The sequence below is a fragment of the Wolffia australiana genome, chromosome 10 (genome assembly GCF_029677425.1).
Source record: "Wolffia australiana isolate 7733 chromosome 10, ASM2967742v1".
In the NCBI taxonomy this organism is placed as follows: Eukaryota; Viridiplantae; Streptophyta; class Magnoliopsida; order Alismatales; family Araceae; genus Wolffia; species Wolffia australiana.
The window spans coordinates 2,976,875-2,994,400 of NC_135844.1; the positions used below are offsets into that span (position 1 = coordinate 2,976,875).

The 17,526-nt window shown below is 40.8% G+C and overlaps 1 protein-coding gene across 1 annotated transcript; it reads right to left on the reverse strand.

Annotated features, from left to right (window-relative positions):
• Nucleotides 1-615: 615 nt before the first annotated feature.
• On the reverse strand, nucleotides 616-4,943 carry LOC144708933 (putative WRKY transcription factor 40). Its single transcript, XM_078582382.1, has 5 exons — nucleotides 4,710-4,943; nucleotides 3,370-3,402; nucleotides 2,966-3,271; nucleotides 1,594-1,710; nucleotides 616-951 (listed from the first exon to the last, which is right to left on the reverse strand). Exons 1-5 carry the CDS (start codon nucleotides 4,794-4,796, stop codon nucleotides 661-663), a joined length of 834 nt encoding a protein of 277 aa, XP_078438508.1. The 5' UTR covers nucleotides 4,797-4,943; the 3' UTR covers nucleotides 616-660.
• Nucleotides 4,944-17,526: the final 12,583 nt, after the last annotated feature.

Below are 17,526 nucleotides of genomic sequence, written 5' to 3' on the forward strand. Positions count from 1 at the left end.
GAAAGAAAGAGGAAAGGAGTAGAGAGAAATAGCAAGAGAGAAAAAAATGAGTGAGAAAGAGGGAGGAATGGAGAGGAGAGAAATAGCAAGAGAGAGGAAGAAGAGAGAAAAATGAATGGGAAAGAGGGAGGAAAGGAGTAGATAAGAAGAAAGAGAGAGAAAGAAGAGAGAGAAATGGATGGGAAAAGAGGAAAGGAGTAGAGTGAAAGAACAAGAGGGAGAGAGAGAGAGGAAGAAGAGAGACAAAAAGGAGTGAAAAAGAAAAAGAAAGAAATAGAGTGAAAGCACAAGAGAGAGTGAAAAGAGAAGAAAGAGAGTTGGGAGACAGGAAAAGAGAGAGAGAGGAAATGAAGGAAATAACAAAAGATAAAATAACTGAGCGAGAAAGATATGTGGATAGAGAGAGGCAGAACGTAAGAAAGGAAGAAAGAGAGAAAATTGCAGATAGAGAAAGGGACGTATAGAGATAAACAGAAAGGTGAATGGAGAGAGAGAGAGAGAGAGAGAGAGAGAGAGAGAGAGAGAGAGAGAGAGAGAGAGAGAGAGAGAGAGAGAGAGAGAGAGAGAGAGAGAGAGAGAGAGAGAGAGAGAGAGAGAGAGAGAACAATTGGCACGGATAGAAGCAATCACTCACTAATTCACCAATTCACCAATTCACAATCACAATCCAAGAATTCTTCCAGAGATTGCAGATGCAAGGGCAGAGGTGAAGCTGGGGTCCCTAGTCAAGGAAGAAGCCATTTGCTGCACAAGCTCTTGAAACTGCGCTGAGTTTGTCGGACTCCCCACTTTCGAAACCGCCATCCCCTTGCCACCGCCCGCACCACCTGCCACTGGCGATCCAGACCCTGCCCTCGTCCCGGCCGTCGTCTCCGTTGTCGGGTGCCCATGATTATGCTCTCCCTCGTACGTTGCCACCAGTACAGATCGATCCTCTGCGCTCCTCTGAACCTATGTTTCATAAGACAGTACGACTGTCAGTCTTTGGATTCATGCGCTGATCACTGTGCTAAAATCTATAGCTGACAACCGGGGTTGTTACTATTGGCTCTGATACTATGTTAAGATTCAACTACCTAACACTGCACCAAAATCTATAGCTGACAACCGGAGTTGATACTATTGGCTCTGATACTATGTTAAGATTCAAATGCCTACTACTGCACCAAAATCTATAGCTGACAACCGGGGTTGTTACTATTGGCTCTGATACTATGTTAAGATTCAAATACCTACCACTGCACCAAAATCTATAGCTGACAACCGGAGTTGATACTATTGGTGCTGATACTATTGTAATATTTAATTTCGACCACTGTGCCAAAAGCTATAGCTGATACTATTTGCTATGCATACAATGTTCACATTTATACAACTACCACTATGCACACCAACGATGATACTATTGAATCTGATACTATGTAAGGTTTCACGTCCCTAGCATTGAGACTTTGTTAAGATTCAAACGCCTGCCAATGCGATAAAAGATATAGCTGATAGCAAGGGTGCTACTTTTCATCTTAAACTTTTCTCATAACTTCAACACTTAGCACAATTCAGGATCTGCCTCAAAGGGTTAGATTTAGGGTTTACCTTCTTCTTCACGGGGCAGGAGGGAGCGAAGGAGCAGCGGAAGTAGGCCCTTGGAGAAGGGTTGTCCCTAGTCACCTTCTGTCCATACTTCCTCCATTGGTAACCATCTTTCACCACCTTCAAAACCCATTCAAAGGAAACCAGGTTAGGGTTTCCATTCTATAGAGAGAGATGAGAAGAGAGAGAGAGAGAGAGAGAGAGAGAGAGAGAGAGAGAGAGAGAGAGAGAGAGAGAGAGAGAGAGAGAGAGAGAGAGAGAGAGAGAGAGAGAGAGAGAGAGAGAGAGAGAGAGAGAGAGAGAGAGAGAGAGAGAGAGAGAGAGAGAGAGAGAGAGAGAGAGAGAGAGAGAGAGAGAGAGAGAGAGAGAGAGAGAGAGAGAGAGAGAGAGAGAGAGAGAGAGAGAGAGAGAGAGAGAGAGAGAGAGAGAGAGAGAGAGAGAGAGAGAGAGAGAGAGAGAGAGAGAGGGGGGGGGGGGGGGGGGGAGGGGGGGGGAGAGAGAGAGAGAGAGAGAGAGAGAGAGAGAGAGAGAGAGAGAGAGAGAGAGAGAGAGAGAGAGACAGAGTGACAGACAGAGACAGAGACAGATAGATAAAGGCAGAGAGACAGAGACAGAGAGAGAACCAGAAAGTTACTGGCGCAAATAGAGAGAGAGAGAACTAGAAAGGTACTGTGGTGGAGGGAGAGAGAACTAGAAAGGTACTGTGGCAGAGGGAGAGACGAGAGAGATAGAGACTGAACAAGAAAGAGAGGGAGAGAACCAGAAGGAGAGAGAACGAGAAAGAGAGAGAGAGAACGAGAAATTGAGAGAGAGAGAGAGAACGAGAAATAGCCAGAGAGAACCATAAAGAAAGATAGAGGCACAGAGAGACAAGAGAGAGAGAGGGAGAGAGAGGGAGAGAGGGAGAGAGAGAGAACCAGAAGGAGAGAGAACGAGAAAGAGAGAGAGAGAGAGAACGAGAAATTGAGAGAGAGAGAGAGAACGAGAAATAGCCAGAGAGAACCATAAAGAAAGATAGAGGCACAGAGAGACAAGAGAGAGAGAGGGAGAGAGAGGGAGAGAGGGAGAGAGAGAGAACCAGAAGGAGAGAGAACGAGAAAGAGAGAGAGAGAGAGAACGAGAAATTGAGAGAGAGAGAGAGAGAACGAGAAAGAGAGAGAGCGCGAGAGAGCGAGAGAGAGAGAGAGCGCGAGAGAGCGAGAGCGACAGAGAGAGGGAAAGAGAGAAAGAGAAGGGGGTAAGAGAGAGAGAGAGCGCGAGAGAGCAAGAGAGAGAGAGAGTGAGAGAGAGAAAAAGAGAGAGAGGGGAAAGAGAGAGGAGAGAGAGAGAGAGCGAGAGAGCGAGAGAGAGAGAACCAGAAAGAGAGAGAAAGTACCAAAGAGTTATCAGCGGGGCTGGATCGGACGAAAGCCTTGGATATCTTCGCCTTGGGTCGTTCCTCTTGGACGGGGTTCAGCCCGGCGCCCTCGCCAGAAGAACTCTCCGTAGTGGCCGTGTCGCCGCTGTCTGCCTTTCTCTTTCTACACATCGACGAAGCGGCCTTCTCCGTCGAAGTGCTCGCCTTCAACTCCGCGAGCTGCCTCTGCAACACACCGTAGCGATTGTAAAACTCCGCCAGAGTCTCAGCCAGCCTTCGATTCTCTTCGCTGACTCTGTTCAGCTCCGCTCGCAGCGCCCCAGCCTGAGAAACCCGAGAGAAAAACTCACGTTCAATTGCGCTGATCGGCTTAGTTTAGAGAGAGAAAGAGACGGAGCGATGATCTCCGTTTCGTAGCCCACCTCATCCGTCGCCGTCTTGAGCCTCTTCGTATCCTGATTTTAGAGAGAGAAAGGGAGGGAGTGCGTTAGAAGGAGAAGACTGGCTAGAGAGAGAACATACGCTTCAGATAGAAAGAGAGAGAGCGAGGTAAACAGAGGTGAGGGAGAATAATGGGGGTGGAGAGAGAGAGATGAACTGAGGTGAGAGAGATGAACAGAAGAGGGAGAGAATTATGGGGGGGAGAGAGATGAACGGATGTTAGAGAGAATTATGGGGGGGAGAGAGAGAGATGAACGGAGGTGAGAGAGAAATATGGGGGTGGAGAGAGAGAGAGAATATAGGACGGGGAGAGGGAGAAACATTATGGGTTGGAGATTGGAGAGGAAAATGGGTTAGAGAGAGATATTCCAATTGAGAGAGAGAAAATGGGGTGGCCTGGGCTAGAGAGAGGAAGTTTCACTTCAGAGAAAGAGGAACCTGAGCCAGAGAGAGAAAGCTTCCCTATGGAGTAGAGAGAGAGAAACGGAGACAAAGAAGAGAGTGAATGAAGTCGGGGAACTGGAGAGGGAATTGGGGCAGAGAGGGAAAGAAGAAAGGAGTGAATGAAATTGGAGAAGCGGGGAGGGAATTGGGTTATAGAGAGAAAAAAGTAGAGATTGAATGAAATCGGAGAAGTGGAGGGGAAATGGGTTAGAGAGAGAGAAAGAAGAAGAGAGTGAATGAAATCGGAGAAGTGGAGGGGAATTGGGTTAGAGAGAGAAATAAGAAGAGAGTGAATGAAATTGGAGAAGTGGAGAGGGAATTGGGTTAGAGAGAGAAAGAAGAAGAGAGTGAATGAAATTGGAGAAGTGGAGAGGGAATTGGGTTAGAGAGAGAAAGAAGAAGAGAGCAAATGAAATCGGAGAAGTGGAGAGGGAATTGGGTTAGAGAGAGAATGAAATCGGAGAAGCGGAGAGGGAATTGGGTTAGAGAGAGAAAGAAGAAGAGAGAGAATGAAATCGGAGAAGCGGAGAGGGAATTGGGTTAGAGAGAGAAAGAAGAAGAGAGTGAATGAAATTGGAGAAGCGGAGAGGGAGTTGGGTATGAGAGAGAAAGAAGAAAGCAAATGAAATCGGAGACGTGGAGAGGGAATTGGAGAAAGAAGAGAACGAATGAAATCGGACAAGTGGAGAGGGAGTTGGGTTAGAGAGAGAAAGAAGAGAGCGAATGAAATCGGAGAAGTGGAGAGGGTTGCAGAGAGAAAGAAGAGAACGAACGAAAACGGAGAAGTGGAGAGGGAATTGGTTTAGAGAGAGAAAGAAGAGAGCGAATGAAATCAGAGAAGTGGAGAAGGAGTTGGGTTAGAGAGAGAAATCTCCACCTGAGAGTCCTCGTCGGGGAAGCAGAGGGTGAGGCCGAGTGCCAGGGGAGGTGGCTCGGCCCAAGCGGACGCAGCTGCCGATTCCATCGCTTCCCTCGTCGGAGGAGAGAGAAATTTGCGTTCCAGAGAGAGAGAGAGATAGAAAGATAGAGAGAGATAGAAAGATAGAGAGAGAGAGGAAGAGGAAGAGGAAGAAAACTCCAAGCGTTCAAGTTCTGAGCTTGAACTAGTCCAGCCAGCTGAGCTATTTATAAGGAAGGTAGGAAAGAGCGCTGCAGCTTCTTTGAATAGGGACGGGTCGTCAACAATTATCACGCCAACCAGGAGATTAGTAGAGAGAGAAAGAGACAGATCGATAGAGAGAGAGAACGAGAGGAGACGAATCTAAAGAAGAGCAAAGTCAGCTCTAAAGACCATGTCGGCAGGCCAGACACGGCTTCAGGGGACTCATCAAGGTCAATGTCAAAGGTCAAGGAAACCAGTCCAGAAGAAACGAACCCTTTTCTCCTTATCCTCTCTCTCTCTCTCTATCTCTTTTTCTCTCTCTAAATGTTCCCTTTTTTTTTCTTCTTGACAGAGAGACCGGCGGAGTCCTTAATTGCATCTTCTGCTGTCTCTGAAGAGAGATGGAGAGAAGATCTTTGTATGGTGTGGACGATCGCTTAAACAAAAGAAACAAGAGTGACTATATAAAAATTATGAATTAGGTTAGAGAGAGGACGAGAGAGAGAGAGAGAGAGAGAGAGAGAGAGAGAGAGAGAGAGAGAACAAGAGAGAGAGAAAAAGAGAGAACAAGAGAGAGCGAGCGAGAGAGAGAGAGCAAGAGAGAGAGAGAGAGGAGAGAGAGGAGAGCGAGAGAGAGGAGAGAGGAGAGAGGAGGGAGAGAGAGAGAGAGAGAGAGAACAAGAGAGAGCGAGAGCGAGAGCGAGAGCGAGAGCGAGAGCGAGAGAGAGAACAAGAGAGAGTGAGCGAGAGAGAGAGAGAGAGAGGAGAGAGAGAGAGGGAGAGCAAGAGAGAGAGAGAGAGAAGAGAGAGAGAGAGAGAGAGAGAGAGAGAGAGAGAGAGAGAGAGAGAGAGAGAGAGAGAGAGAGAGAGAGAGAGAGAGAGAGAGAAGAGAGAGAGAAGAGAGAGCGAGAGCGAGAGAGAGAGAGAGGAGAGAGAGAGAGGAGAGAGGAGAGAGGAGGGAGAGAGAGAGAGAGACAACAAGAGAGAGCGAGAGCGAGAGCGAGAGAGAGAGAGAGAGAGGGAGAGAAAGAAAGATCTTTGAACGGTGGCGAAGATCGGTTAAACAAAGGAAACAAGAGAGACAAAATGAATAATAAAAATTCGTTTCGTCTTTCCTCGTTGTCGCGGGGTAGGTTTGGAGGATGGCGACGGCGACGCGGTGCCAAATCCCGGAAGAAAAATAAGAGGGCGCGAGGAGAATGTCAAGTGAGAAGACAAAGACTTTAACGAATCGAGGGAAAAAACGATTAGAACGCGAATAGCCATCTTCAGGAGCGAAATTTTTGACTTCTTGCCTCCCGATGCTGACCCGTTTACTTCTCTCCCTGTAGAGAGAGAGAGAGAGGGAAAGAGAGAGAGTGTTTGTGTGAGAAAAAGAGAGTTTATGTGTGAGAGAGAGATATTTATAGAGAGAGAGAGTTTGTGTGGGAGAGAGATAGAGAGAGAGCCAGTGAGAGAGGCAGGAAGAGAGAGTGAGGAAGAAATACTCTCCTAGAGAGAGAGAGAAAGTTTGAGAGAGAGAGACGGGGAGAGAGAGTGAGGAGAAATCCTGTCTCAGAGAGACAGAGAGAAAGTTTGAGAGAGAGAGTCAGAGAGAGAGAGAGAGACAGGGAGAGAGAGTAAGGAGAAATCGTGTGTTAGAGAGAGAGACTGTGAGAGAGAGTCACTGAGACAGACGGAGAGAGAGAGGGAGAAATTGTGTGTAAGAGATACAGAGAGAGAAAGTTAGTGGGAGAGAGGAAAATTTGTGAGAGAGAGACAGAGAGAGAAAAAGTTTGTGATGGAGATCTAGAGGAAGTTTGTGTTTGAGAGGCAGAGAGAGAAGCAGAGGGAGATAGAGCGAGAAAGAGATGGAGTCGGAGACAGAAATAGACGGCGATACGAAGAGTGATTGGGAGAGAGTGAGTGATTGTGGGAGGAAAGAGAGAGAGAGTTAGTGTGAGAGAGAAAGGGTGTGTAAGAGAGACATAGAGAGAGAAGGAGAGAGAGTTTGTGTGTGCGCTAGAGAGAGAGGTGTGCCTTGTCTTTATGGCTACATCCTTTGACCTGGTGTTGATGTCAAAGGAGAGAGAATAATAAGAAGAAGATAATGATGAAAATGATGGTGATTAGATGATGATGCTGATATAATCTTCTCTCTCTCTCTCTCTCTCTCTCTTTGTGTCTTTCTCTCTCTAGTTCAGTTTAAAGGAGGCAAAGAATTCTCAAATCCGTGGGACTATGATCTTGTCAGTTCATAGGAAGAAATTTGCACAACCCACTCTCTCTAAAAAGTCAACATTAGTGTCCAATTCAGCAAGTTGAAACTACTCATTAAACACTGTTGACTGCACTTCCTTCTCTCACCTTCCTTTGGGGTTTGACTTTCCCTCTTTTCAACGCTCACAGAGAGAGAAAAAAGAGAGATTATCTGTTGGCCAATAAGATCCAGCCACCTGGATTGTTAAAGTCAACCAGATTCTGCCCTGTTGTAAGCTCTGGTTTAAGCAGTTGACTTTCATAAGTCAAAATCTGGGTCAAAACCCCTTCTCCATCATCATTATGATCATCATCATTATCATCCTCTCACATCCGTTTTTAAGAGTATGAGAGAGAAGACTAAAGTACATGCATGCCAATAAATGTACTTAGATTACTAGTATATAGACTAAGAAACATCGTCATCACTAACCGATACTTATATTAGTACTTATAGTAGTATTACCATCATGTTCTTGGGTATTTTAGTGAGTGGAAGGGAGATAAAAAAAATCTCTGTGGAAGGTGGTTCCATAGAATCAGAATCGATGCATGCCCATAAACTATGAGATCATCATGATAATTATAAAATTCTTCATAGTCATCTTAATTTGGAAAAAATGCTTTCTTATACATCCTCCATAATCTAATTTGGAAGCTGTCTCCACAGGGTAATCATAATTATCATGAAGGTACATCAGATATAGTAACAATCGGCATCTTGTTTTTCTCCTTGCCCTTCTTCCTAATATTCCTAATTAAAATCATCATCATTATGCAAATCATCACACTCATAATCATCATCATCATCCTTTTCTTTATTTTCTTCATTATCACCCTACTCATCAGCACCATTACCGTCTTCACCATCATCGTCTTCTTAATCATCTTACATGTCATCTTCATCGAATAACCATCATTATCATCTTCTTATTATTCTCTCTCCTTTGCCATCAGTACCTGGTCAAAAGACGAGTTCCACTTAAACCATTGGCTTTAGCCATTAAGGCACCGCCGCACCTCTGTCTCTCTCTCTACGTCTCTGTCTGTCTCTCTCTGTCTTTGTCTCTCTCTCTCTCTCTACATTCTCTGTCTCTCTCTCTCTCTCTCCAGCTAATTCCAGTAAGTGGGTCGAATAAATGGACCCTCCAAAGTCAACGCCCCACCCAACTTGGCATGTTGGAACCGCTCAATAAACCCGTTGACTAGCCGGACCTCCGGATTTTGAGCTCCCCCTCTCTCTAAGACCAAGACAGCGATCGGAATAGTGAGATAGAGAGATAGATAGATAGAGAGATAGATATATAGAGATAGTGCGGGAAGAGAGAGATATAGATAAATAGAGAGCAAACGAGAGAGATATATAGATAATTGATAGATAAAGAGGGAAGGAGAGAGAGAAAGAGACGCATAGAGAGATAAATAGATAAATATAGAGAAAGAGACAGACAGACAGACAGATAGATAGATAGATAGATAGATAGATAGATAGAGAAGGAACGAGAGAGAGATAAAGAGAAGGAGAGATAGATAGATAGATAGAGCGAGAAGGAAAGGGAGAGAGAGACGTAGACGTAGAAAGATAAAGAGACAGAGACAGCGATAGATAGATAGATAGATAGATAGATAGATAGATAGAGAGATAAATAGATAGATAGATAGATAAATAGAGACGGAAAGAGAGAGAGAGGGAGGAATAGACAGAGAGATAGATAGATAAATAGAGACGGAAAGAGAGAGAGAGATAGATAAATAGAGACGGAAAGAGAGAGAGAGGAAGTAATAGACAGAGCGATAGATAGATAGATAAATAGAGACGGAAAGAGAGAGAGAGGGAGAAATAGACAGAGAGAGATAGATAGATAGATTGAGCCGGAAAGAGAGAGAGATATAGATTGAAAGAGAGACAAATAGATAGAGACGGGAAAGAGAGAGAGAAAACGAGATATATAGAGAGAGAAAGAGAGAGAAAGCGAGATATAGAGAGAGAAAGCGACAGATAGCGAGAGAAAGCGAGAAATAGCGAGAGAAAGCGAGAGATAGAGAGAAAGAGAGAGATTCAGCGTTGGGAAGCGATCAATTTCCAGCTGCAACTCTTCGGTCAATCCAACGTACGCGCCGCCGCCGCCAACAAATCAACCGCGTGCTTTGTTGTGGGCGCCGACCACGGCGGATATCCAAAGTCAACGCGCCACGTGTCCCCGACGACTTTCCCATTTCACCGGGGCAAGTTTCCTCTTCAACTTGACTCCAACGTGTGGACCGAGCGCTGACCTGCACGTGCGAAAATATCAACCATCAACAGGCAATTCGTTGGGGGGGGGGACCTCTCTGGATCTGAAATCAACTCTGAATTTTGGGGGGCTTTAAGGAAAATTCCACCATTTTCTTTTTGGGTTAGTCTGCTAATCTAAAAGCCCTCAACCCACGGCTTTGATTTAAAAGAAAAGATGTTCTCGATCAGCTAAAGCCTCATGCATACCTTCTCAATCGGTGAAAGTTTCACACCCTCTTGCTTATTTACAAAACCCACTCTTAATCACTTAATTATGCACCCATGTTGAGTTATTTGTTAAGGTTGATACTCAGATGACGGAGTGTTGTCACCCGTTCCGTCCCGAACTGTTATCCGTCATTGTCCAGACTAGTGGAAAAGTGAAAAGTCACTGACATTTGCGGTTATCTTTTTTGTCCCTGGATTGAAATGACTTTCCAGCTTTGAAAAAGAGACACCTTTTTTGCTGTATGAATCTTTGTTGGTACTTTATCTCCATAGCCAATTTTGGATTGCGGAATGAAACCTCAAAGGCGAAGAGAATCGGGCTTTTCCAAAGAAATGAAAATTTTACAAAGAGTTTATCTAACCTTCAGAATGAGCATCTGAAAGAAAAAAGTTGCATAGCCAAAGCTCAGGTTGTGACTTCTTTAGGAATGGATTCATTTGTCTTTGGCTGAGATTACTGGAAATCAGAGCTTATCAAACCCTCATCAGAGAATGAAAAAATATTATTTTGGATCCTATTTTTTAAAATTTTGATTATCTTTTGTTGAAGTAATATCCTGGGGTTCGCAATGATAAATTTGTATATCTACTGTACAACTAATTTTTCTGCCCGAGATAACTTATGACTAATGAAAGAAATGATAAAACTATGATGGATGACAAGAGAAGAAAGCAAAGTGAAATATTTTTGAGTCAGATAATTAATGTTCTTAAATATGCATTCTTTGTTGTATAGAACATAAACCCCACTTTAGGAGCAAAGATGAATCAACATTACAAAGCCAAAGAAACGGAATAAAGTTGGCTTCTTTCTTGCAGAACAAACAAAACCTTCTATTTCAGACAATGCCTATGTTATAATATAATTTTTCTTGCCAATGTAAAATGGTCATGCCAAAAAATAGAGGTAAGCTTATTCTTATTTTACACGTTACATGGCTTCTCACTATTCTCAATATACTATACGATTAATAAGTCTTATGACTACAACTACCCCTAAGATGACAACTATCACGACATGATGGATGACGATGGAAGCATCATCAACATCAAACGACATTAACTTAAGCATCCTCAATGATGAGAAAGTCTATCTTTGACAACGACTACATCCCTCATTGGCGACGCCACCTCTGTGGATGATCACAATTGCTTGTACACGAAGAAAATGAAGACTGTTTCTATGACTACAATGAGGACCATAAATGAAAGCTTCGTTGATGAGAATGACAAGGGCCGTCAACGATGAATTTTTGTAGACATCAATGGTGACTATTTTTTTACATTGCCAGAAGTGTCGTTTATGGTGACGATGACTGTTGTCAATGAGGAAGATACTTTTTGTTGATGATGAACAACATTGACAAAGCATCATCGATAAGGACAATGAGTGTTGTTGAGTAGGTCAACAACTATTGTCAACCATGCATTGTTATAGATGATGATTACAATTTTTTATGATAATAATGAACTGTGTAGCTGGAAGCATCATTTATATAAACACCGACTCTTGTTGATGAGGACAACTGTGATATGTGCTACATTTTTGTCATGAGCAATGACGACGACTATTGCTTAGAAGATGATGACCAACATTTGGTAGAAGCATCATTGATGGGGACACTAATTGTCATTGAAGATGAAGTTTTAGTGATGATGACCATGACAATTATCTCTATGACAATGATATGGAATAAGCCCAAAAGGTCGTTTACAAGGATGACCATTCTCATTAATGATGAATTTCTGTCGATGATGATGTAACACCCCGTTGATTCAATGAAGGCAGGAAACATCTCCATATGCATCATATTTGGGGATCAGAAATATTATTGATGAGAATGACCACTATCATTCAAGATGATTTTTTTATCAATGATGATAATGACAAAAATCATTATGCCGATGATGGGTAACCTCACGAAGAGCATCGTCGATGAGGATGACAACTGTCATTGAGGATTTTTTTTCAGCGACAATCATGATGAATGTTGCTCCAATGATGAAGAGTAACCTTTCTGAAGGCATCATCAACCAGAATTATGATTGTCATCAACAAGGGTGGAAACTGTTATTGAGGATACTTTTTATTGATGATGATGATGAAGATTAATAAGTAAGACTACTGGGTTCTGGTGCGATGGTTCAATCATGCAAAACATGTTTTTCCCAAGAAGTGGAAGCGATTTCGATTCCCACTAAATCTTAAAATCATGTATCATATGTACCTTTTGGGGAACTTGTTCCACCCTTGACTTGCTCACTCCAATATTGTTTTGAAGCCATTCACATGCCCCACCTCTAGAAGTCGCACGTTGATCTTGGATCTCCACTTCTTCTTCTCCAACTCTTCTTGAAAATCTTGAATATCTTCTCACCATGAAGACTGTAACCTTGGTTGAGTGTAGAAAATCCCCAGAGTGGAGAAAGGGGGGATCCCAGTTTTTGTTGGCCTTGGTGCCTAAAATGGTTGCCCTTCCCCTATTAATATTTCATTGAAGGTTTTCTCAAAAACTCCATAAAGTAAAATATATTCACCAATGCCCCTATATGTGTGTGACCCTCTAGGCCCATGTATCATTCTAGTTTATAAATTTAGCGGCCTAATAACAATCACTATCCAACTTTATTAATTAACAAAGGATTGATTTAACACAATCAATAGGTAAAGTGTCCAGCCCATGGGGTCCCAAGTTACACCTTGTGCTCTTGAATATACTAAGTAGCATTCAAACTCTCTCATAGAACCTTTATTGTCATCGGTTACCGTGTATATATATATAATCCTTCATCCATGCAAAACTCTCAAATGACTTAGGGTAGGGTTGATCATCAAAACTTAATTTGTCATTTGATTAGTACTGATGCGTAATGGGGATCATTGGAAAATTTCTTATCCAATATCCTCACTATCCTAGCCAGGGATTTAGTGCATCGTCTTCCTTGAGTCAATCTTCTCTTATACCAAAAGCGGATCATCCCCTCTTGACCACTCAATTATATTTGTGAGCTTATTACTAATTCTAAGTTATGACTTATTTGAATCCCATCATTAGAGGGTCGTAAGACGTTGCCAAAATGTAGTCGTCCATCCATGAGATGTCTTGAGTTTCTCAGATCAATGGATCACTTATACAACCATAACATGAATCAACCTGATTGACATTAGGTATAATACCATTCAGGGATTCTTCAGATAAATCCAGTGAACTCTTTCTCCAAAGAGCACTCACTATCTGTCCTTAATGTCACCACACTAATAGCCACAAAATCAAATATACTTATCATATAAGTAGGATCAATAAGTGCTATTCTATCCGGATAATTTGATGTTCATCTCGGCTATCCATCAAATAGAAATATTTAGAATACATGTTTAAGACTAGAAATCATTGTATTATGATCTCATCATAATTCATTGCACGTATTCATGGACTTCATAATAAATATTACACTAGAATAATAATGAGCACAATATTTTATTCAATAAAATTAAATAAAATTATGGTGATGTGATTTGGTTTGACGGCCACATAATATCCATCAACAACAATGGTAATGAGATGGCAACATAATGAGAGAGACTAAATATTTGGGTGCCTTCAAAGTGAGGTGGATCCACAAGCCTGTGCTAGCATAGCATTGTAAGGCTGATCTAATAGAAATATTTTTAGCTATCAAGCCAATCACACATTCCACACCTCCTTCATTGTTCATTAATACAATGAATTCATTACAGTGCACATGTGATGCTGATAAAGAAGTCCATGAATACATAATCTAAATTTGTGAATTATAATGAGATCATAATATAGAGATTACTAATATTTAAACATATTATCTAAGTATTCCTCTTTAAAATAAACTCAAAAAAGGTATTAAAACATATTGATAGAATAACACTGTCTAGTATCACTCATATGATGAGTATAGTCAATCATGTCACCACTAGTGTGGAGATATTGAGTGGTGGTGGGTATACTTTGGGGAAAGAGTTCATTGAATTGATATGTACAAAGTCTTGAATGATATTATACCAAACAATCGATTATGTTGGTTCATTTCATGTTTGTGTAAGCACTCCTAAACATGAGAAACCAAAGGCATCTTTTGGATAAATGGTTGTACTTTCATAATTATTTTCGAGTTCCTAACCATGGAATTCTAAACATCCTTAGTTCAGGTGCAGGAAGAGGTTCACAAAGATGATTGAGTGATCAAGATGTTATCTTCTACCCTTGGTATAACTAGAGATAGCTGAAGGAAGATTATGCGATAAAGTCCTTAGCCAAGATAGTAGTATATCATAGAAGAGTTCTCCGGTGATGCCCAAAAGTGTTAGTACTAACTTGGATAACTGTTAAGCTTTGAAATTGGCCATACCCTATGCCTTATAAGGTGCATCAAGAGGATGATGGGCTATATATACATGATAATAAATGATAGACATGTTCCATAAGTTATTCAATGCTTTCCTTCGTATCTCAAGAACACGAAATGTATCTTGGCGACCCAATGGGATGGAAACTCGACCTATGGATCGTGTTAAAATGAATCCATCATTAAATAATGTATATGATGATATAGGATGTCCCAATAAAGGTTATAAGGATATAAGAGGCATTTTGTACACTGATACATGGCCCAAGAGGGTCACATACAAATGGTCTTTTGCATGTTGAAATATATACATTAAGTTTAGAAGTTTTTATGAAAATTACCACTTAATATAAATAGGGGAAGGCCCTGAACCAAATTCACTCTGCCCATAATTTTCCATGGCCCTCCCCTACTTCACCCTTCTCCCCTTTGCTCCTCTCCATTCCCAAGATGATTGAAATGAATAGGGGAGACAGTAGAATGTGAATGAGGCTTGTCAATAGGCAGGGATATTCAACATGCCACAGAATCCATGAATATGTCTAGCGGTTGAAGTCTTGAGTGGCTTAACATGTCTCAATCGGGAAACCAAGAAATCTTCGTTCCGATCCGTGCACTAGTGATTTGATCAATGGTTTTGTGAATGTTTTTCTGATTCTGCCAAAAGTGTTCCAATTTAGAAATCATTTTATTTTCATCCAAATCAAGACCATAGAGCTCAATAAGGTCACACTTTCATCGTAATCAAAGCGGGTATGCATGTGAGAGTAAGATAAACATTTCAAGTCTATTTCATCATCCATTATTTCTCATCGGTTATCTAATCACCAGTGCACGGATCAGAATAAGTGATGCTGATAATTTGGACATATTATGGTGGAGATGAAAATGAACCCCATGAGAGGTTGAATAAATGGGCTGTTGTTCCGTACAAAAATGCCATTGGTTGTCCATTCAACAACCCTAGATCTAATTGAGCCTATTTCCCAATAATTTGTAATATATTAATTTGAATTATTGATTTATAATTATATACCAGATTTTAAATGTATATATCTATTTCCAGATATAATAATGGTGAATTATATTTCATTTCATCATTTTAAATAAACCAGATTTTATACGTTCACAAAAAGGTCAAGTGCCAATGATAAGTCCAACTTTAGGGGTTTTATGTCGTTGTTTTGATTCAGACTTAACCAACAATTTTTATGAAAATTTTCCACTTAAATACTCTATAATTAATATAGGGCAAGTAAGGGGTTGATCCATAGAGAGGAATAAATTTAATTTCAGAATTTTTCTCAAGCTTGGAATGAAGGAAGTGAGTTTAAAAGTGAGAAATATAATTTCTGAGATTTTTATAGATTTTAGTCAATTTATATAAATTCCTATGATCTAAATTGAAGCAGAAATACGAAGAAAAACACTAAAAATATTTAGAGTAATTTTCATAATTTTAATTAACACTAGAAATAGGAAATAAGTATTATTTTGAATTTTCTTAAATTTAATTAACACCCAAAAACACTAAAAATACTAAAATGAGAGTTAAATATTTTTTAAGAATTTTTATAGATGTTAAAAATACTGAATACTAATTATATTGATTTTCTGAGATTTTCTGATTTTTTGGGAAAATTTTAAACGTATAAAATAAGGAAAATACCTTTTCCGGCTATCGCCGACGGCAACGGCGGACCAGATGAGCCGGAGGTCCTTGTGTGGACCGTATAGGGATGACCTTAGTGGGTCAGCCCACTAAGGTTCAGCACAATGAGGCTAAGTCAAGACTTAACCAAATGGGCTAAGCCCTATTGGTCAGGCATTTTTCAATGCAAACAAGAGACGAGATTGAATGAAAACTTCAATAAACTTACATTAGGCAAGTTAAACAACCTGGATCCTAAAATATGCCTTGCCCTGCTGGCCAGCCACTTGCTAGAGCACATTCAGAATGAGGGGAAATGAGGGAGGAAAAGAGTATTTACACATTTTAAGAATTACTAAAATACCCCTTGTGGCATTTTCTATTTTCTTTTCTTGCCATTTTTCCTCTTTTTCTCCATTGGTTGAGAGCTTTGCCTTGTAATTTACGGTTTGTTTCTTTTGTAAGATGTTTGAAGGCCCAATAGTTAGGTCAGGTAGTGGCCCAAGCCCCTCTCATTTCTCTTTTAAAAGCCCACAAATCCTGTTTCATCATTTCAGCACATTTTGATAATCACTAAGCTCCCAAAAATTCTCCAATTTCCTAAGAATTGTATATTCTAATTCCTGTAAATTTCTGCACATTTGGAACTATAAAATATCATCAGTAATAAAACTGATTGACTTCTTAGAAGTCAATGAAGTCAGTGAAAAATAATCATAATGTGCAAAAGTTGGAATTTCTAGATAATGCATAAATATTTGGTCAATTCAAATAATAATATGATAAATTATAAATTAATAATACTAAAACATCTAAAATGTATGGAAATATATGTTCGTTTATCATGTTATTAATCACTCATCCAACAACTCTAAATCCAAGTTAGACTATTTTTCAAATAATTCTATATATATGTATATTTCTTTCAATTTTTTAATATCTGGTGATATGAGCCAGTTTTTATACACATATATATTCCAGCAATAATAATGGCAAATTCAAATTCATTCAATCATTTAGAATTAACCATATCTAGGGGTATAATAATTGTGTGATGTAGGATGACTTGGAGTGGCAGGGGTAGGCTAGACTAAAGGTCAACTAAGGAAGGATAAATCAGACCACAAATCAGCACAATTGTTTTCAATCATTAAATTTGGAGAAAATGTTGATGGTGTAGCCCCTTTTCTCGATCGAGGGCAGAAGGTCTGTATTACAATCACTACGGTGAAAACAAAGCTCTAGATCCAATATCCCGAACATTTGATTACGAGAAGACGCAAACCTATTCCACTAACCTATTCTACTAAGTCTGTCAACGGTGGAAAAACACACAAGAAAACACAAAAGAAAATAATACAGATCACCAAGAAGGAAAAATGGACCTTTAGCACCAGCGTAGTTTGATGGGGCGATGCTAGAAGTTGTGGAAGTGATGTAATATGATGATGTCGGGATTGAATGGCTCGTGTTACACCATAGGGTGAGGGTGTATGGTCAGATATGCAGCGATGTAAATGTGATGCAGGAGAAGTAAAATCAAAGAAAATATATGATAAACGCCAGGGATGTAGGGCTGTAAGACCAGAGTAACGACATGAGGGGGTCTAGGGCAGCGGCCAGCTCCCAATGACCCGCGTAATCAGCTCGAAGGCAGACGTGGTGAGAAATAATCAGTCTCTGTGAGCATTCACCATCGTCACCGAGAGTGATATGAATCCGACCCCGAGAATAAAACTCTCTAATATGAGTTTGGTGGCTTACCCTACTACTCGAAAAGGTTCCACACCACAGCAAATGAGGATAAAATAACGAAGGTA

Coding starts and splice junctions, on each gene's coding strand:
- LOC144708933 (XM_078582382.1), bottom strand. CDS start 4,796: ATGGAATCGGCAGCTGCGTCCGCTTGGGCCGAGCCACCTCCCCTGGCA. Junction 3,272..3,369: donor TCAAGACGGCGACGGATGAG/GTGGGCTACGAA, acceptor CGGGTTTCTCAG/GCTGGGGCGCTGCGAGCGGA. Junction 952..1,593: donor CCTGCCCCGTGAAGAAGAAG/GTAAACCCTAAA, acceptor TATGAAACATAG/GTTCAGAGGAGCGCAGAGGA.